The following is a 23,599-nucleotide window of genomic DNA, read 5'->3' on the forward strand; positions in this document are numbered from 1 at the left end:
CTAAATAGAAGATAATTACATGTCTGATTTTCTATTATTCTAAATTTTGATATGCCTGTTTATTAGCTTAAAGGGGCTTGGACACAGCTGCATTGTTTTCAATTTTAAATGTCTATTCAAAAAACAACTTCAATTTAATTATTTGAACTTACATGATATTGAATATTCTAAGAATTCAGTGACGACATTCTTCATATAACATCATGTCAAACACCTGTGTTTGTAAACAGGGCACGAGCTCTGTTATTGTTAGTGTTTACCTTTTGCCGGGTGTGTTCAACTTGTTTAGTCTGCACACATCACTGAGCACGGACTGACAATACTGGTGAGTTGGTTTTGCTTTCTTGCATTTCTACTCAGAACTTTCTGGATTATAGTTTTCATATTTTTTATTGATACAAAACAAAATTTCTACTTTTCTTAAGTATTATGGATAACGTTTACTTTGTGAAAGTGCAAGATATGTGTCAATCAAACGCGTCCCGAAAATCTTAGTTTAATATATATAGTTCGATGTGAAATGCTCTAGCAACATATAAGTCATAATATTATTTAGAAAATAGTCCTCCATATTTTATTATTGGCTTTTGTTTATTTATCTATTTATTTTAATTTTTTTTTTAATTTAATTTTTTTTATTTTAATTTTTTTTTTTTTTTTGAAAGGGACATAAACACACTTGCATTGCATTTATTAATAATTTTGATTTTTCCTATTTATTTAAAAAAGCTTCAGTTCAATGATTATCACTGAAAATGCTCAATATTCGATGACAACGGCATTCTTTAAAACCTCACACCAAACACGTGTTTGTAAACAGTTACTACATATGAGTTTACGTTTTAACGAGTGTATTCGATTTGCTAACACTGCACACATCACTGAACTTGAACAGACAGCGTTGGTGTGCTGATTTTGCTTTCTTACGCTTCTATTCTGACTTTTCAGTTTCACGCTTATAATATTTTTAAATCAATACACATTTTCCATGTTTTTGTTGTTTTTTTTTAAATATTTATTAAGGATGCGTACATTTTAATAGTTTGTGAAAGTGTAAGGATGTACAACATTCAGCTGCACCCGAAATTCGTACTATTTTTAGATAACATTTGTTTTAAATCATGTTTTTGAAATTAAATGTTTGAACCGTTTTAGAACATGTAAGTCGTGAAACTCTATCGAAATTTTTGAAGGATATAAACCTCAACTTTCTATCTATGCCCTTTTAAAAGTATACTGAAATTCATAAGAAAACAATTCTCGTTTAAAAAAAAGATGATGAATTTATTTACGCTGAATGAATATACAAACCATAGCAACAAACACTTAAAGGATTTTTTTTTTAAAGTAGGAAATATGAATTTTGGGGGATGTATTATATATTTTATGAATATAGAAGGATTTTTCAACGATTTAAAACTTGTTTTTTACAAACTGCGGAACTGTAGCTCTCTGCAGGTTGAGCAACCTAGAGAGCTACAGATCCAAGCATTATAAAAACGTTCGATTTTCGTCGCAAGCTTCGGGTATTATTTCTTGTATAATACTAGTATGCAACCCCCCCCCCCCCAAAAAAAAAAAAAAAAACATGGTACAGTGTACCAGTTAATTATCAAGAGTTCCTGTGTGGTCTCAAAAAAATCGCATTCCGACATCCATGTTGGGGCCATGCTAAATAAAACACGCCCCTGTCTTATACACCAGTATCCATTTTCTTTTATATATATATTATATATATATTGTCTTCTTTATAGACAGTAAAAATAATTTATTTGAACCCCCCTCCCCCGGACAATTTTTACAAAGATTTTTGAAATTTCTCGGCATTTGTATTTTCTTCGACCGGCGTATTTTAGCAAGACGCCAACATGGATATCGGAATGCGATTTTTTATTAAACTGACATTGGAATTGTCATTCCAGTTTATGAAACTCGTCTGCTATCTGACCTGAGTAACATAATGTACAAAGTCTGACCACCTACCATTCTCAACCAGAGGGTAGTGGCCTTAGCTCTAAATTCTTAACTTACTTGGTAAAATGCTCAGATTTTCACGTTCAAAAATTAGACTACAAAGTTTTATAAATTTGACCTTTTGTTGAGCTATTTATATCAGTGGACCATTTTCGAATAAACTGATCGCCTAATCTTTGTTTCACAGCACCAAGTTCACACATTTTTAAGTATCTTTGCGCTTATTCACAGACTGTGAAACCGGAAGTGATTCGAATATCAGAAAAAGACCACGAGTAACACAATCTCTACCTAGGTGCACATACAAATCTCAAGTCATATGACTAATAATTGATCATGTGATCAAGTAATGTGTAAAGATCATTTTATCGTGTACTATTGAAAATATTTTTTTTATCGAAAAGAGAGTGTTGTGGGGGAAAGTTTATTATAAGTGTTCGTTTTAGATCGTCAACAATTGAGACGAATCTCACAAACAGACTTAAATCGCAATTAATGCCATGCTCTCCGATCAGGTCTGCGTGTTTTGTTTTTGCTTTTGTTTTGTTTTGTATGACCTTTATTAAATGGCCGCACCTCTGATTAAATTATTTTGTTGACAAAACGTTTGTTATGAAGGTTGAATCTGGCTCATCCTTTGAAAGGATAAATTGTCTACTCATTCGTGCCAAATGAAAAAAAATGAAACGTAGGTTCAACAAAAAAAAACTGATACTGTAATTACTGAGGACCCTCTTTCGCAAGAATGCCCTCTCAAAGCAGACGTTTAAAACAAACTCATTTTCCACTCAGACTGCAAAGTATTCAATTGAAATAATACAAACAAAACATTTACGCTGTACTTTTTAAAGGTTAAAGGCACGATCGATTACAATTGGTCTGATTTGTTGTGATTGAAAGCGCATGTGCCGGGTGGATTCGATTTCACGCTTCCATTCAGAAATTATTAAAGGTCTAACCCACTATCGCTACACAGCACGGAAAATTATCGGACAGGTAGGTGTTCAAAGTTTTTGATCGAATTTTAACTCTTCTGAATCAATTTTTCCATCAATACAATTTACACAGAACATCTTTTAGCTTGAATATAACTTCAGGAAATCAGTTTCTACTTTCACATTGTAAATTGTTGCTTATGTTAGAAAAGAAAAAAAACAATGTAATTTATGTAAAAATGAAAGATGCTATTTTCTTTTGACACCTTGGTTCAATACATGCATATCGACCTAAATCGAATCAAATTTACTACTGTTTTTTTTCCTTAAATGAAATAAGTACATTTTCTGTTTCTGGTTACAATAAAGGTTTTAAGTCGAAGTACAGGTCCTGATATATCACTCTATGGTTGTTTGTAAGAGATTTATAAATACAGTTTAAATTTGATTCTTCGTTTTGTGAATCAAAGTGGGCAGCATGCTTGAAAATGATAAAAGCGACAAATTGTGTTCAAAGTCGAAAATGATTTTAACTTCTGTAAAGTCTAAAATATATTTTAACTGCATAGCCGAATTTCTACCTAGATATAAATCCCAACTTTAATTAATTTGTATCTTATGTTTAGCATATGAATTTCGATTTCTAAGAATGCATATTTAGTAATAAATTTGCAGATTTTTTTCTTAAGAGCACGTTGTTTCTTTTTATAAGTAAAGTTTCATTATTAAAATTTATAAGCATAAAATTTAGTTTGAAGAAATTTTATAATTCAATGACCTACATAATCAAATAAAATCAATTTAAATTTTAAACAAATCTCGAGAAAGCTGGATTAAGACCACTGCATGCATAGGATTATGCGTTAGATTTAAATACCAGGCTCATTTTTAGATCGTGAAATTTGTTTGCTTTCCAAACAGACGTCAAATTAATGATTTTAAAATATTACAGTCTTTAAAAAGATTTTTATACTTCTAAAAGTAGAATGGTTTAAATCGGCTCAGAGGTAACCATGGAATCGAATCTCATGACCGGAAGTGACATCTAATATTCTCTGCAAAAAAGCAACTTCACACATTTTTTTTCGATATTCGATTACGATTATACATATAAACAGGCAAGTAAAAAAGAACATCTCATTAAGATTTTATGACATAACTTTCATTTCAATACTGAGTATTTACAAACTGTTTATAGCGGAGACTCAACGTATTTTTGTAAGGTGTGCAGAAATTGAGTTAAGAAATCTCATTATTAACTACGAAATATTGAAATAAGCCATGTCGACTTGATTAATTCCCGATCAATACGAGAAGTTTGAATTGAGAAGAAACGCATTGCATAATAATGCCAAGTTAATATCAGAAGTGTTGGAATTGTTCTGAATCGTGTTTACAGCGGCTCTTAGACGTCGGTCCACATAAGAAATCTATAGTTGATTATCAAACATAAAAAAAGCTAGAAAAAGACCGATCAATCAAACTTAAAATAAGGAACAACGAAATGAAAAGATAATGCACGGAGTAGTCATTTGTTATGTAACAAATCAAAATAGAAATATGAGTGAAATATTGACACGAAATGAGAGGAATCTACAGGAGCATGTGACTGTGGTAAGGTGGGAGGGGGGGGGGGGGAGGGGGGTCATTGTAATGCAAAATGAGATATTATCCCTTTTATAACCAACTTTTCTAAAAGTTGTCACGGAATAACGTTTACTCCTACTGTACTTTAATCTTCCTTACTTCTTCATGCGGGTTGAATTGTTTTACTGATTTTCCTTTTGTCCGTGTAATTAAGTGTACATATTTTTGCAAATTATATTACACTGTAATTGTAAATACATTTTTATGTGAATAAGCAAAATTAAAAAAAAAAAAGGGGGGGGGCATGATAATATACCTCATTTCTGGGAATCCAGGAGTAATATGAATTCCATACAATATACATGTAATCTACCAAAGTCGTTCTTTTCTTACATAAAACGGTTGATGAATTAAGAAACGATCATTTAGAAATTTGTACATCTGGTTGTTAGAAACAGATGTCAGCAATGACTTGTAATTAACATTTTGAAAACTACCCATAGTCTCACTAATATTAAATTAAATCTAGAAGAGCATTTTCCTATCAGTCTTTTTTTTTTAATTCATCAGATGTACCTACATTGGTTCCAATTCCATAATCCTTTTGTTTTGTTTTGCATGGTATTTTTTAAACTTCTTTCCTAGCCATACACCTTTGCTAGTCAGTGGTTACTTATGAATTTGACAAGTTTTAGGGGGAGACGAGTGGATCGTAACCCCTGGCTTGCAAAGATAACCATGCCTCTGTTATAAGAATATTCGAAAGAATAATTTTAATTGAGGTACATGTATATATGTTACATTAAGTTTTAAAATCAAGTTAATCTATTTATAACTGTTTGTTAAACTTGAACTCGTCTTTGGTGGGGGGGGGGGGGGGTTTCTGTCAGAATGTGTTCATTATTTCCTTCTGTTTGGCACATCTATACCCGTCTCAAAAACGTGAAATAAATGTTGTATATATATTTTTACACTTCCGTAGTTTGCTTTAAAAATCTGAACATCCAGGTTATCGACTTCGAGGACTTTTATTCACTTTCAATAATGCATCATACTCATAAATTTATATATCAGTTTCATTGTCCTTCAAACTCAAATGAGCACAATTAAGTATATCATTATCAATGATTGTTCGTAGTTAATTTATTGGCTATTTTCCTCTACTGAACAGGTAAACAAATCAAATATTAATCAGCATCCATACCCGTAATCCCCTTAACAATACCCCCATGCTTCACTCGTGTCCCCTGCTAAGCTATAAATGACCCACCCGAATCCCTCGTGTACCTGTTATAGGAAAATTTCATGCACTGTACTAGCTTGAACCAACAGTAATTAATGAAAGTGATTTAAATTTGATTATTTAAAGAAAACGGTTGTAAACCGCAGCTTCAACGCATGCTTTTCTTGTTCATGACAATATTCAAAGAGAAATTCGAGCACTTAATGGTCAAGTTTTAGAATGACATCTGAATCGCAAACGAAAACATGTCTCTGTTGTGTACTTGTTTATCTTGCTAAAATCAAATAGGCACTTTAAACTACGGCTTTATATGTGTATTTTTGTGTAAAATTATACGGCAATTGAAAACGATATTAAAGTGTCACAAGTTGCAGAACTCTGACCGACATCTGTTAGTTCTCTCTCTCTCTCTCTCTCTCTCTCTCTCTCTCTCTCTCTCTCTCTCTCTCATTTTTTATAATTTATGATTTTGACCAAAAGAAAAAAAATTAGAAGATATAAAATTTATTATTTATTCAGCTGTCTGTGTGGTATTCTCCTATAAAGCAACCCCATGAATCACCCCCAATTTACATAGGGTGCTTAATAAAACCCACCTTGAAAATACTCATCGTAAGCTCTCGTTAACGGATTATTATGTTTGCAATGATGAAAAATATTTGCATGGATGTATATTTTTTATCCAAAGTGGTTTTAGCTGACTCAGTGGGTAAGACATGCTTTAAGTACCGTTATGTCTACGGACGAGAATAAGAATAAAGAGATCTATTTTATATTGTCTGTAAAAGTACATATCAGTAATCGAACTTTGAGGACACGCTATTTCCCTGACTCTTGCGCATCACTATATGTAAACGTTCAAGACAGGCCAGAGTAGAGACTAGAATGAATAGGGAAATGCACTTTCATTCCGAAAAAAGCTTTATAAATGTATATGGACCCTTTTTATTGTTACAGCATTAATATTATAAGAAAATAATCAGAGAGTGAATTTCTAAAACGAACTAGAGGTAACATGATCATGCAGTCGCAGTTACATGTAGCATGTGCACAAAAAGTATACATGCAGTCGCAGCTGCTTGTAGCATGTGAACAAAAAGTATATCGAAACACGGGTGCTTGTGGATAGGACCCCCCCCTCCTCTCCCCCCCCCCAAAAAAAATACTCCGGGTTCAAGGATACTTTCATAAATTATTCTTCTAGCACACATTTGTAATGTATTCCATATGGAAACGTAAAAGAAAAAATAAACATTTTATCTAAAAAAATCATAGCCGCGGTATTTTATTCGTCATTTTTGGGAATTTCCATATGGGATAATATTCTTGGACTCGGAGTATATATTGGGGGGGGGGGGGGGGGGGTTACATCGAAATAGTATTTGGTGACGTTAGATCATGTGTTATTATCAAGAGATTCGAGTACGTGCAAAAGTACAATATAAGACTTATTAAATATGATATGGATTCATCATCCATTTACATTCATCTATTTTTGGAATAGTATTAACGTCACTGCATTTTCAAGTGTATTCAAACAGCTCGCCCATTTCCATTCTTATGAAAAAATAATAAGTCGACGAGTTTATTGAGACAACATATAGGTGCCGACCTAAGAAGGACTAACAATGTACGATTTAATGGCAGAAAGGTAAATTAAACAACCGTTCAAGATTTATTACCTATCACGGCGCGGATAATATCATGCGACTATTGTGCAAAAAAGTTACTCTCGAAACGCGCAGACCCCCTCTATGTTCCAGAATTTGAAGGTAATCCGCGGGCAATCTGAATTTAAATCATCGTCTTAACTATTTTCAGTATATTTAAATTCTGAGACTTTATTTATGATTTCATATTTGTGATGAGAAATTGCAAAACAGAACTTACAGGATTTTTGACGTACGTGTTGAGGATTAAAGTTTGTCATCTCCAAGGGGGTTCGTGGCTATTTCTTTTCTTCCTTTTTCGTATTTGTGCTTTGTAATTTCTTTTGATCCCCTAACACCATGTAAAATAGTAAACGACTTTATCTAAAGATGTTTAAAATAAGAAAGACCCTTTAGACATTAGAGACCATTTCATATAATTTTTAATTTCATAGAAATTACTTAACATTTATCCTGATTTGCTTCGTTTTCTGTTTTTTTTCCTCTGAAATGGTAAACATTATTACTTTTCATTGAATTTAAATTAATTAGAATTTCTGTCATTATTAAACTTATATTTGATTTCAAAATTAAAGAAAATAAACAGTTAAACTCTTGTCAAATAGTAATAAGGTTTTGTTTTTCTACCTGCATTGATTGTATTGTATTGTTTATTACCAAGAACCATACAGTTCATAGGTTTAAAGTATATACATAAATCAATTTGTACAATATACATGTATAACATTTCATTATCATTTGTACATTAAGTAAAGCAGGATCATAGTAAAGGATCTTACATACTATTCATTCTTGGTTCACAAAGCAAACAAAAGCACCATGATATAAATTAGTCCATAAAGCAGACAAAAGCACCATAATGAAAGTTAACGTTGGTATTAGTAATAGTGAGGATAATCTCGTTATATCAATGTGAGTTAACTTCTGCTCTCAATCTTGTACATTTGTAAAGATATTTTCCTAGTTTACATAACTCTGTTACATTTTTTGTCGACAACAATTGAACACGTTTAAAGGTAGATGGTTTTTGGTGATAATATTTCTTAATATACTCCTTTCTAACATCGGAAAAAAACGGACAAACCAGAATAAAATGATACTCGTCTTCAACTTGTGACATTGAACAAAATTTGCACAATCTTTCTATTCTAGGAATATTAAAAAATCTTCCTCGTTCTATTGATAAACATTTGCTGTACTTAAAGATTTTTCATGATAATTATTGGGAAACAGGTGGTTAACGTAGAATTATAAATAAAATACTTTAGGGCTCTATGTATAGTCAGTAATTTTTAATTCAGCGAGAGTTTACTGGCTTCGACGAAAAGAAATCACACCCAGTCGGGACTTTTATTCCTAATGGAATAATTGTTACATTTCATCAACAATGCGTATTCGCCCTGATATGCATGTTCAATACTTTCAGTCTGGAAAAGAACATTAACCGAGAAAGGACATTTTATGTGTTGTGCTTAAGTGGTCCTGATTTGGAAGACATAATCGGGGATGAATTTTTATTAAGTATGCTTTACCCAGGCTTTCCTTGGAAATTGTCTGAAACCAGGTCGCGTATTTTTTCCTGATGTAATTAATTGTAATTTCACAACAGAATACTGTATGTAAAACATTAAACGAAGTGTTATTGTCTTCAGATAAGAATGCTTTTATTTTGGTATTTTCCCTATATTTTAAATCTGATTTCATCTTTCAATTGTTTTATTTCTTTGGTTAATTTTCTTTACCTATCTTTTATTCATTAGCGATGGCATCAGCTTAATCGTCATACTGAGCAAGATTTTTTTTTTTTTTCACGCCTGCTTGAATGCTTTGCTTGAAATCAATAAATCCTCTACCTTATACAAACAGAAACTGACAATTTTCAATTTCACTAATAGGCCTTATTTCACTATAGAACTGTTCCAACAATCGAAGCGAGTTTAATTCCCCCTAAATCAGTAATATTCCCGCTTGGAACAGTTCATCGCAAGGTCGCAAGGAAATTGGTCTGGTTATGAATAATAAGAAAATCTCACAACAGACTAATAAATTATCTAGCCGTTGATTGGCGCTCCATGTTAAAATATACTCGGATGAACAAGGTCAATGAAATGCTTTGCCAAGACCCACGAGAAATTCGCCATTGCTTAATAGGAATTTCTCGGATTCAAAGTGTTAATAGCTCTCGTCTTCTGTTTAGTTCGTCCCTTTTATTTCTCTTTCATGAAATTTTAATGAAGGGTTCTTACGGGCTTTCGTGTATTGGACAATTGGTTTTGTACTTTAAAAATCCAGACTAAGTCCAATATATCATTTCGCCACAGTTACGTAATTCTTACTGGATTAAGACACATTTGTTACATATTTTAGAGAGTTATTTGTGTTTTATTTTCATGATGGCTAATAAAAAAGGAGACTTTTAGATTGCTTCTTTTCGTGTGCAATAAACGACGCCAAACCATAAGACATGTATTTTGCATAATGAATATACCTTTAGTATTAGAACAGATCAAAAACTTACCAACGTTTTATTTCTTTTCAGAACATAGAACACCTGGATTAGAAATGTAAACAGAAAAACAAATTACTTCTTCAAAATATGACCGTGTGTTTGATGTGAAAACCTAGGGAAGGAAATATGCCAAGTAATAATAAAACGTCCGATAAACAGGAGCATGGAGGAAAAGAGGAAGTGAACGGATTGTTTCCTCCTATTGCCTCTCCACGAAAACATGTACTGAGATCGAATAGCAGCAGCAACGATTCAGACACGCCAGTCGAGGCACCGGAAATTCCACCATTATCATCACGTGATAATAGTCCGTCCAAGTCACCGTGTAAGTTACCAAGTCTTTCCTCACAAAGTAACTCAAATCCGCAAACCAAGGAGAGGAAACATAGGCGGAAAAAGTTATGTCGATCTCCAAGTTGTCCTTCGACAAGACCTGCAACAAATGATCTAGAATCCCCTCTTCCTATTGAAAAACATTTGGTAAATTCAAATCCTAACTCGTATGTGCATGAATATGACGTAAAGTTGCCAAATATCTTTAAAAATGGATCAGACGTGTCACCTGAAACTACAAGTCTTGGATGGACCGTTAAGGACAGGTCAAGAACGAAAGCTAATTTACGCCGTACAGAATCCACACGAGAAAATTATGTTGGAAGTCCTACAATGGAATCAAAGTACAATAAAAATCAACAAAGAGCACATACACATGCGGCACTTCTACTGCCTTTGCGAACACAGGACCCAAGAAAAGCAAGTCAAGGCAAGAAAAAGAAGTCTTTTGCCAACCAAAGTTCTTATACCGAGGGTCAAACCCTTTCTCTTACCATTGACAATGAAACTGGTGCTAGCAATGGCTGGGGAGCGGACTACGATTCAGATTACTACGACAGCAGTGGCAAACATAGTGGTTCATCATTTGATAGAATTATGGAAGAATCTGATTCTCATATGAGTATTCCGAGTGCTGGAGGTTCACACATTAGTGTTCCGAGTGCTAGTAAGCAATGGCTGAAAAACAAAGAAGGTCAGGTCAAAGCATGACCTTTTATAACCTAAAAAGTTTCGATAAACATTATAAGAATCAATGTTTCAAAAACGCATTTTTAAATTGTTACAATCGGGACGTGTGCAAATCAAATTTGGACGTCTGTGATACATTTTATTTTCACACACACAAAATCTGCAATATCAAATATTGCTCAATCGTTTCTTCTTTTGCTATCTTTGTTATTGGCACGTTGGAGCAGTATTATATATTTTTTTGTTTGTTTATATTTATTGATTATGGAATCACCATTGTCACCACTTGTTTATCGGTCGCTAAATATAAATTTGTCAAATACCAATGCTTATGGTATTTGTTTTGGTGTTTAGTCACTGTGTTCGACCTATAAATTTCCTCTCTTATCTTTATACAGTTTTCAATATTCTTTATCTTTTTTAATATATTATATAAAGTTTGATCAATCACCTGCGTTCTCTTTTGATTATTTTCAAGCCCGTGGTTACTCAAGAATTAACAGTTTATGACTTGACTTATACAAATACATCTGTGAGCTGTTAAATTATACAAGTTTAGTAATCAAAATGTGGGAGAAAAATGTGGTTCCTTTAAATCCCTAGTATATATTCCACCCTACTTTTCCCTCTGACATCCAACATTTTGTATAAAATAATATATAGTGTACTCAATTAAGCATTCATTCTCATTTTTTAGGTTCATATCATTGCCCTCTAAAGGCACTAATCAAGTTCCCGATAATGATCGTTATAAAATATCTCGTACACTGCTTTTCAAAGCCCTGCAGGGTTTATATCAGGTTACATTTTATTGATTTCGATATAATAAAATACATTAACTTTCCACAACTGAAAAATAAGGTCTCGTATTCCATCTGACCGATATATGAATTCTTATATATCGTATTACATTGAAAAACCTAAGAGCGTGAAACAAATGCCCAATTTATAGTTTCATGAGTTCAAAGAGAAAATTGAGTAATTTTAATTTCTAGTTACCTTCTATTTCGTGCTCATGCTGTAGATTTAATACAGTTACCTAACTTAGTAGGAGGTCCATATCCCCTTAGTATATACAGCTGTGCAATTTACTTACACCCACTAAGAATTAAATTTGTGGTGGAAATATTTGTTATACAAACATACAACAGAATCAGTTGAGAAATGAAGAAAAAGAAACTGATACCTCTTGTACACCAATATGACAATTATCATGATTAACTTGGAATTGTTGAGAAAAGACGAACAGCAATTATGGCGTTTTATACGTTGTAACCGATACTCTTATTAATATTCAGAATTTGTATGTCGGCTTTATTTGCAATGTGGGCTGAAGAACACGTTGTAAAGATGAAGACAGGTTGGAGCAGACAAACACTCATATATTTTTTAACAACCCAGATCTGCAGTGTCTATTCTGATCTGCGACGTGAACTTTCTTTTCAATATTCATTATGTCGACATTGAATTTATTTAAGAAATGAATTTCATTTTTGAAGATTCATGAGGACATGAACTACGACGCTTCACGCCGGCATATTTCATGAAGCGCGTTAGCGCTTCATGATAAATATGCCGGCGAGAAGCATTGTAGTTCATGTACCTCATGAATTTTCAAAAATGAAATTCATTTCTTATATTTACATTATTTTTTTCCGATGATTTGCCACAAATACCGCCATTCAACTGTCATTTTTAAAGCAAAACAGTTTGCACTATATAGTTTTGACGTCAAGTAAGGTATTATGACGTAACAATGGAGATATTCATGCTCATCCATGGTAGTTCATGAGAAAATGAACTGTATTCTATTTTGTAAAGAATCATAGGGGAAATTTATTGGAAATGTAAATATTCTAATTTGAAAAGATTTTGTGTTGACTCAAAAGGGAAATTGGAGCAAGTTCCGAATGCTTTTAAATTTTCCTCTCTTCATACACACTTTCATAGTTCCCTTTCTAAGGAAGAGATTCCTCAAAATCACATGTCAGTATTAAATACACGTGTTTTCAATATTCCTAAAAACCAAATTGATTTTGAATTACAATACCTTTATTGGATTCAAACTTCGTAAAAATCCTCACAGAGATACACGGTGTGACCAAGCAAATGTCCTACCAAGCCTCCTTCTTTACTCCTCACAAACATATTAACAGCAAGTGAAGGGAAAACTTCAACAGTACTGTGAAACAACACATTCAAGAAGTGGTGTTAATCAAATATGGATAATTAAAACCTCCACCAAACTTTTAGAAAATTTGAAATCACATATTTTTACCAACATTAATAGCATCAAAACGTATGTGACGGTACATATTGTCGTTTTGTACATATTGTCGTCGGCGACAATATGTACCTACCCTCACTGCACATACTGTCGTCCATCGGTGCATATTGTCGCCGGCGACAATATGTACTGAGACGAGCCTTATTTTTCTCCTGCATTATAATGGACGACAAAATGTACAGTCAAGCACCAGCACATATTGTCGTCGGCGACAATATGTACAGTCAAGGTCGGTATATATTGTCGTCGATATATTGTTTTGACGAATTTTTACTTGAGAAAAGAAAGGGAAATTGACAAACATACACACGCACGGAGGGAGACAGTCAGCATTACTCGCAATACTGTAGGGAGAAAACATTTTGGTCAGAAAATTGTGTCCAGGATTGATGTACATCACTATGACATATCAAGATACCGTAATTCTAGAGATATCTGATAAATCAGCTATTCTTTTTTTCTTGTAATATATACTTGGAGATTGAATACAGTTTTTTTTTTTTTTGGGGGGGGGGGTTCAGTAGTAATGATTATTTGGAAATTATTCTTATATACGATCATGTGCCGATATAATATTATAAACATAATTTATTGTTAATAATAATATAAGAATAACGCAAAAAATAACATTTTTAGATCACCTGAACTGGAAGTTCAAGCGAGCTTTACTGATCACATTTTGTCTGACCGTCCGTCTGTCTGTATACTATTCATAATTTTAGCTTCTTTTCAAGAACTACTGGGTCAATTTCAACACATTTTTACCAAAAACAAACAAACAAAAACAAAATCAATTTTGTTCAAGTCATGACCCCAGGGGTAATGTGGGGCCACAATGGGTGATCAAAGTTTTACATAGGAATATATACAGAAAATCTTTAAAAATCTTCTCAAACACCAAAGACCCAGACAGATGTAGCCCCCCCCCCCACCCCTTGCTTGGTGGTTTGATTTTTTTTTGTGCTTTGGTAAATTCTGTTTGTTTAACTTGTATATACTTAGTCCACAGGTAAAATTTCATAATTAAATAATTAACTTAACATATACAATAACACTGATGGACGACAATATGCGCATTGAGGGAAGGTACACATTGTCGTCGGCGACAATATGAACAGGACGACAAAATGTACCGTCACAATCACGCTGCAAGAAATAGCATACAAGACACGTCAGTGTGATTCTCACACCAATTACATTCACAAAACTACCAAAAAACAGCAAAAAACACCTTTAAACAACAATATCTGTGGGGCGACAATATGTACAGTGAGGGTGAGGCACATAATGTCGCCAGCGACAATATGTACATATGTAACTTTTCAGTCGGCGACAATATGTACAGATGGACGACAATATGTGCAGTGAGGGTAGGTACATATTGTCGCCGACGACAATATGTACAAAACGACAAATTGTACCGTCACAACGTATGTCTTTTCAACACTTTATACAACCATTCCCTACAATAAAAACGCCCCGGCTTTTTGACATCATAGACAAGTGCCATTTTTTTATTTTAATAAGAATAGATCTCGCAAACTTTTCTACCTTCTTATTGGTCATCTGCAGACTTACTTTGTCAAAAACCATTCTGATTCTTCACACAAGTACTCTGAAGATGATGATAAAAGGTGCTTGGGTTTCTCAGTGACAAAATCTATGTATATAGTCTTTGGAGACCAGGTATTCAAACAATCCGTTGGGGTTCCTATGGATCCTAATTATTACCATTATTAGCAGACCTGTTTTTGTATTCTTATGAAGCAGAATTTATTCAAAACACCACTTCTACATGAAAAGAAGAAGTCTTTTGCCGTGGCCCTCAATTCGACATTTACATAAATTAATGAGGTTTTGTCCATTAACAATACATTTTATTATTTTGATAAATTCGTTGATTCGATATATCTCAATGAACTCAAAATAAAGAACATCACGAAGTCTGACACAACTGCTTCAAATTTTGATTTTTTACTAGAGAATGACAGTAAGTTTGGTGGCAAACTAACAACAAAACTTTATGATAAATGTGATGACTTGAACACTTCCCTTATTTTATGTAGCAAAAATATACCATTTCCACCTAGAATATGGGGTTTATGTCTCTAGTTGACTCGATACCAAGAGCCTGATCTTCGTACGAACAATATCTAAAACGAGGCATGGTACTGACAAACAAGCTGATGACACAAGGGTATATAGAATCTCGTTTGAAGTCAACATCGAAAATCTATGGTCGATACGGTGAACTTGTTTGCAAATACAATCTGTTGTTAGGTCGAATGATAACTGATGTCTTTAATGTAAATTGCTAGGACATTGTTTTCATACTGAATTTACTACGAATTTCTCCGTTTTCCCGAAAATGACAAAGAACATACGGCGGATGTGAACGTCGACAAGGGAAGCTAACTCCTCCATGGCACCTGATTCCACCTCTGTTTTTAGAGCCCCGTGTTTGCTCTGTTCGCAATTCGTATTGTTTTAATGGACTTTTGAGCATGATTACTGTTTGTTATCTGCATATTTCACAATAACTGTTTGCTATCTGCATATTTAACAATAACCCTATGAAAAAAAGGTTATCATTCCTGATAAATCTAAGCAAATACATGTAGTAAATTTTAGTGAATCGTGAGATATCAAATCTGACACATTTCCTCATACAAAGAAAAGCCATAGATATAAATTTTCTTATTCCACAAAAATATCAAAAAACTTTTGGTGAAGTGATAGGTCAATCCTTTCCCACAAAGCGAGAACGCGAAGAACAATGACGAGAGAGAGGGGGAGGGGGTAGAGAGAGTATGCCACATGCGAGCGAGAAAGTGGGAGAGATAACACAATAGTGCAGGCGACAATGCACCGGAGAAAGTGAGGGCGATAACATGAGAGAGCAAGCTACAATGCCAGCGAGAAAAGTGGGCCTGATAACACGAGACAGCAAGCGACAACAAACGGGAGAACGAGAGAGCAAGCAACAATGCGGCGGAGAAAGTGAGGGCGATATCATGAGAGAGCAAGCGAAATTACGAGCGAGAATTTGAGTGTGATAAAATGAGAGAGAAACGACAATGCACTCGAGAGAGTAAAGGCAATAACACTAGAGAGCAAGCCATAATGCTCGGGAGAAAGAGAGTGCGATATCTCAAAATGCAAAAGAGAGAAGGTGAGAGCGGGAACTCAAGTGTAAGCGACAATGCCAGCGAGAAAGTGAGAGTGACATCGTGAGAACGAAAGAGAGATATTAGCACCCCATTTCAATTAAACTTCAGTTAAATCAACGACATACACAGAACTTTTTGAGGGACGAAATCAGGTTTAGGGATTTCAACATTTCTCGTCTATCCATAGCGATAATACACTTTTATTTACATTATCTTCACCTTTCGGTCCAGTACATTATAATTGGGGGGGGGGGGGGGGTTCCAATTCTTCCAAGCGTATAATTTGCCTACTGCAATATTTTTCAGTCTAACAGAAGATTAAGTTGTTTGTATGTATCTCAAAGGATTGGAAAACACTAAGAATACTACACAAGGGACAAGTGATAACATTGTAGTTTGAAATTAAGATTTTAAAAAAATACGTTTGAAAAAATTTTTAATTCGTATCCATTGAGATATTTTCTGTTATTCCGGAAATCTAGGAGCGAAGCAAAATTCTCATCCGTTTGAAGGATTAAAACTATTCTTTAAACGTCTAGAGTTAATCCAGTTATTTTCTTTGGAAAATCTGATTTTTTGGATATAAAAGCTTCTGAAAGATATTACACTGTACACATTTTCGACTCCTTCAAAGGCATTTCTTTGATTTTGACAACCGTTTAATATACTTGGAATTAGATGCTGAAATTAAATAGAAATGAAATGATTTGGAAAAAATAAGAAATGCCAACTCCAGCGCCAGCGATTTAAAAGACGTAGTTTGATAATCGTATTACTTAGCATTGAAAGAAGTGTCAGGACAAAGGATTGGTTTTTAATGAATGATCACACAAACAAACAAACAGTTTAACGATGGGTTTAAATAGGTGTGTTGTAATCATGAAGCTATTGACGCAGCTTGGAAAAAAAAATGTTAATACTTGTGATTGTTCAAGTGTATTGAATAGTCCAATAATTTAAGAGGTTGCTTCAATTCTCATTCACCGTATCGAAAATGATTTTGTTGTTTGTTATCTCTGAAATTCCACGTATAATTGAGATAATTGAGATGTAGCATATGTATAATAACTACACATCCTTTTGACCAGATACAGGTGTATGCACACAGTTTGTAAATAATCTTGTAGGACGTAACTTTTTTTTTGCAGTCTTTTATTGTTAATGGGCATAAAAATTTACTAATTTACTTTTGCAATTGTTTTCGATGGGATTTTCTTATTATGTACTGCTGGAAAGCTTAACTCCTTAATAACGCTAGTAAATGAACATCTGTATAAAATAAGTTATAGTGATATCAATACTTTATAGAAATTCTTCCATTTTATTGTATGTGAAAAAAAACTATTGAAGACTTGATTACACAAGTAATCCAGTAACAATGGACATTAGATTCGTATGCACTTTGAAGTGTATGAAAGAAGTGATTATTAAGAATGCCTTAGTAGCACCACCCTACATGTAGCTCAGCAACTGCACGTCTCACCCTCCACCAACAATCAAGAGAGAGAGTTTATAGAGATACATGATCTACGAGGGCCCTCGTATAAGCAACATAAAAAATAATATTTTTTATGAGATAATAGCAATATTTTGCACTGAAATCTTAGCTCGCGTGTAGAGAGAATCATCAACTTTTGCCAGATGCAACGAGACAGTTCCAATATATATTCATTGGTGCTCAAAATTTAATCCAAATTCCTTCAATGAGTATCAAAAGTACTTCACTTCATAGGAGTCAATAACACTTCATCTCCACGATGGGATACCGTTGTGCTTTTCTTCTAGTTCTGGGGGTCTTGGATTCAATTTCCAGCAGGAAAAAATATGACTCTCTTCTTAAATTAAACCAAAAACAATACAATTTCAATGACTTCTTTCATTTTAGTTTCGTTGCAAAGAGGCAGGACCGCTGTCTAAATTTAAAGTATTATGTTGAAAATAAGATGATTGTATTCTGATAAACCACGATCATCATCGGCCCATAATGTACTTCAAGAGTATGGAAACAGAGAGTCAAGTGGATTGAAAGAGTAAATCGGTTATTTACGTAACACAGGTCAACCTCAGACAAATTGTGTTCCCACCTACCTGTATTGTTTGACTTTGATTTAAAAGTTTATCGTAAACAAACAATTTTAGTGTTTTAAGCTAATTTCAAAATTGTTTCGAGAGAGACGTGAAGAGTTTTAAAGTACTGAAATCTGTTTTCCTCTTGAAAAATTTATTTTAAAGATTGATGCCCGACGCTAGTCAACCCGACCTTTATTGTATAATATCAATGGATGAATTTTTATACTCAAATAATTTTTCATCTACAGAATTTCGTTTTATTGCTGAAAAACAAAGCATCCATCTTCATTTTCAAGCTCACAATTTGTCCGGGAGAACATAGTTTAAATAATAGATAAAATGGGAAGCAATATGAGATCACACCAAGGCCTTTCCTTGATTAATATTTAACTTCTACCAATTGTACTACATTGAGATAGGTCAAACCTGATTGTGTAAATATGAAAATTGAATTCCATAATAATGATTTACTTACCTTCGTGGGGCATAATACCAGTTTAAACCTTTTTTTCGTGTCAGTGATAGAATTCCACGACTGAAGTTTCCAGTTGTACAAAAGAAATATATACATTGTATATATTTATTGAATTTACAAAAAAAATGAATGCTCTTTTTTTTAACCTTAGTTTGTTATAAATTACAAATGTGAAATAAATCACATTAATTGTATTATCTTTTCAACTTTTTTAGGAGGATGGGAATCTTATTCTCCACACACACACACACACACACATGGGTAGCAATTGGTCCTTTGCCAAGTGCTAGGCTTTGAAGTAAGAGTTGCGGGTCCTTCGGATGAGACCTTAAAAAACGAAGCCCCGTGTCACGGTAGGCGTTGGCGCGATTTAGAACCTTCACTGCTCAATGGCCCTAAGTGCCGAGTAAAGGTCTAAATTTGAAGCCCTTCAGCGGTACATGGTGACGTCTCTATATGAGTGAAAAATTCTCGAACGGGACGTAAACAACATACAATCAATCAGTCTACATCATAACGGCTCTCACGTCTGTTAACCACACCATGTAGTTCTGAAAGGCGATAAGTTTATAATAAAGACGAATGAAATTAACATTTATGAAGAGAACGTATATATAAGCATTCAGTTCTTATTTTTGGAGTCGCCGGCGTGGCGCAGTGGTTAGAGCGTTCGCTCTAGAGTCGCGGAGTAAGTTGATCCTTACGTCGCGGCTTTCGGATGAGACCGTATAAACCGAGGTCCCGTGTCGCAGTAGGTGCTGGCACGAAAAAGATCCCTCACTGCTCAATGGCCCTGAGTGCCAAGTATAGGTCAAAATTTGCAGCTCTCCACCGGCAAGTGGTGGCGTCTCCATATGAGTGAAAAATTCTTGAGAGGGACGTTAAACAATAAATAAACAAAAAAACCCTTATTTTTGGATGTCGTCGATCGTATAATAACAACTATCCGTGCCGACAAATTATCATACCGCGGTAACGCGCGGTATTCAATTTCTCGGCACAGCCAAGTGCTGTTACACGACTGGCGACATCCAAAAATAAGAATTCAAAGAAAAAAAATGTTGTAAGTTTGCATGCTGCAATGTCTGAAAAGTGAATTGAAGATCTTTTTTTCTGTATGTACTTTCTGAGTCATCTTGTTTCTGACAGACGACAATACCTCTTCAGCAGACGACAAGACCTCTCCATATATCAAAGACAAATGGATTATAATTTCTAAAGCTCAACTCCGTTGTTGGTTCTTTCTTCCAATGGACGACGCATACTCTCTTGTCTAACTTGGTTTTCTGTCTTTTGTGTACGCAGTAACTTGGTTTCTGTTTAGATACTTCACTGATTAAATCTCGGTGGAGAGGTGTAGAGGGATTGCTTTCGTCTCATCTAAGGGACCATATGAAACAACTCGGTCTTTAGTTAAAATGGTTTCCATTATCTGCCAGTCACGTTAATCTGGAAAGTTTACATACATAGTGCCAGGCTATTGCCAGGTGTAGTTTCTTTGATACGTTTGGGTCATTTATCAAGTTATTGTGAAAGATAAGAGATGGAAACTAATATAAACAAAGCGATACATCCATCTGCATGTTGCAAACTTGTCAAACTTTGAAAGTTTGACTCTCCATTCTGTCAAGCTTTTGCATTTTGCTCCTCAAGTATTTTAAGTGGTCAATTAATTTCTGGGTGCATATTTTACCACGGCTCTTGGGTTTCGCTAAAAATATTACAAGACAGGTAAACAAGAGAAAAAAAATGAATGGTTTACCAAAGAAATATACTCTCAATATTTTGGAATATTTTACATTGTACAGATGAAATAAATCATGTATTTTAATGCATGTCGGTTTCAAGAAAGATTAGTATAAGATGTTTTAAAAATAGATGAAAAACGGTTTAGTTATCATTTTTCTTTTTTCTTTTTTTTTTTTTACCAAAATGAAACATCTGTTTATTGCAATATACATATATATATATATATATATATATATATATATATATATATATATATATATATATATATATATATATATATATATATATAAAACTGTAATTTTATTTTATGTATAACTGTAAATTATATATATATATTTTAAAAGTTTTGTTCTGTTTGATAGAAAACCAAAGTCAAATCAAGATGGCGAACGTAATAACTAAAAAAAGAAAGACACAATTATATGGATACACACGAATCAGAGGGAGACAACTGACTCGACAACTAAGAATATACTTCTGATGCATATCATAATTTAATAATTACAAAATCGAACATTCAATAGCATATCTGTTAAAATATTGTAAATATAAACATATCAGTTGGGTTATTATGTTAATTGCGTCTGGGAGATAGGAATTTGTTTTGAAGCAAATATAAGTCTCCCTTCTCTTTATCATCAAAGACAGCATGTACCTTGTATAGAAGTTCCGACTTATAAGAGCCATTATCTGTAACGACTTGAACTTTTATATAGGAGCTGTGGCACGCATAGTCTCAGAATTTCTCCAAACTCTCTATGATAAAAGTCTTTGATACCGTAAACTTAAATCAGGCAGAAATTGGTTGCTACGTGTCATGGTTACCATGGCAACATGTCCTGAAGTTTGAAAAATGGCATTTTTCAACATGTTCAGAGTCTCACAGTTAACGTTTGCAGCAAAGCAAACAAGTGTCAATGATTGTTTCTGAAAGTTGAAGGCCTGATGTCTTAAATGCATGATAAACATGTTTGGTAAATCAACTATTACATACGTTACTATGGAAACAAAGTATTCAAAAGTAATAATTTTGTTCATTTAATTTTATAAAATCATACACTTAAGAATAAAAAAAAATATAGGTTGAAATGCAAGCAAATAATAGACAAAAGATCTTTGTAACATATATCAAGGAAGAATTATGAAATTTCTTATAGGTTGGCAATGGTTGCCATGGTTTTAATGCCAAGAAGGGATTTTAAATTTACTCTGTTAGTGTTTAAATCTAATCCTATCTTTTTAAAAAGCATATTTCTATATAACTAATGATCAATTTTTAAAGATGTTCATGTGGGCCTAATTTTCATATTTCAAAAAATTCAAATTCAATTCTTTATATAGAGCGTTGCTATGGAAATAAGCCGAGAAATATGCATAAAAATCTGAAAAAATATTCTGTTTCCTTGGATACGTACCCTTGTATGTAGATTCCCAAAACTTTTATGATTGATAATTATGAACAACTAACCTGACTTTCAATTTTGACTGCCACCCAATCTCTATCTGGATGCAAAAAGCTGGCACATAAGGTTTAATATTGATATAAAATTAACAAAATCGAACATATTCCCTTCTTGGTTACCATAGCAACAGTGTTGTATTTTTCAACAAACGTTATCAGTATATGATATTCAACTTTAGTTCTACCAGATAAGTACTATTCCTAAGGCAGCAAAAAAAAATATCACTTTTAACAACTGGTTCATTGTTTCCATGGTTACACTGCAAAGTAACAATTAATCCCAATTTTTCTTATATTGTTGGTGTTGCAAGGTCCTAAGGATGTATATGTGCCAGTCATGAAATTTATTCTTTTTCCTGAAGATAGTAGCATTAACCCAATCTTAGCAACACATTTAGCATGGTAACACTGTGTTACCATGGCAACCATGAAAGTTATTTTTAGAATAATATTGCCAATACCTAATTACTTAAGGTCAAATATTTTTATTGTTTTTTCTTAGGTTGCTGATTGAGTTTGATCATTTAACACCTATCATTAGTGAATATTGAGCGTTTTTCTGCATTTTTCAGCATCTAAAATGTATTCCGAATGTACCCATGGTTACCACTTATTTAGAGATAAATTCTAAATAGTTTCTTTATAGCATAAGTGCCAACAAGGTGTCATGTTTTTGTGAGAATGGTTTGTTTGTTATTCTTAGTCTTTGTTAAGGCTTAATAAAGATTCAAGGTAGCTGAAAATCTCAGTTTTTCCAACTTTTCTGGCTGTTACCATGGCAACCAAGACACATAGCAACGAAATTTTATTTGATATCTGTTTCTGGTGTCAAGTTGTAATAATGGGCAAAGTTTCATCAAAATCGGTGACCATGCGTGGCAAAGAAGTTTAAGTGGTTACAGAGAATCGCTATTAATTAAAAAATCTAGTTCCGACTTGTAATTAACAATCAAGTTCCGACTTATAATTAAAAATCAAGTGAGATACATAAACAACTTCCAGAAATTATTAATGACTTCTAGAAAAATGTGTTAAGTGCCTCCTTTATTGTCCATATGTCATCAAATGTTTATTTTAATCAAGTTCAATATGACAGAAACCAATAAGTATCCTCCCGTTCGGGGAGACACAATGAAGTCTTGGGGCTTTTTGTATCGCGTTGGTAAGTGCGGATACTTTGACAGGTAGATAAAGAGCTTCTGTTCTATTCTGGATATTTTCAAAATCCATAGACGATAAAAATTATTCAATAATGGCACGCTATTAGAAACTAAATTTGATCAATTCCAATAATGTATTGTATTGGAAATTAGAAACTCATGATAATCATACGATCGAAAAGATTTCGTTTTCTTTTGTTGAGGAAAAATGGACGTTTCTTTGTAAGTCAGAGGACTTTTTAGTTAATCCAAACTTCATTACGACAAATGATTAATTGCCCATTT

At 33.5% G+C, this 23,599-nt stretch overlaps 1 protein-coding gene across 1 annotated transcript; it reads left to right on the top strand.

Annotated features, from left to right (window-relative positions):
* Positions 1-2,886: 2,886 nt before the first annotated feature.
* LOC133183737 (uncharacterized) lies at positions 2,887-11,391 on the top strand. Its single transcript, XM_061318651.1, has 2 exons — positions 2,887-2,970; positions 9,949-11,391. Exon 2 carries the CDS (start codon positions 10,045-10,047, stop codon positions 10,960-10,962), a length of 918 nt encoding a protein of 305 aa, XP_061174635.1. The 5' UTR covers positions 2,887-2,970; positions 9,949-10,044; the 3' UTR covers positions 10,963-11,391.
* The last annotated feature ends 12,208 nt before the right edge of the window (positions 11,392-23,599 follow it).

The sequence above is a fragment of the Saccostrea echinata genome, unplaced genomic scaffold, assembly GCF_033153115.1.
Source record: "Saccostrea echinata isolate AGI-Se365-2 ecotype Australia unplaced genomic scaffold, CSIRO_AGI_Sech_v1 ptg000009l, whole genome shotgun sequence".
NCBI lineage: Eukaryota > Metazoa > Mollusca > Bivalvia > Ostreida > Ostreidae > Saccostrea > Saccostrea echinata.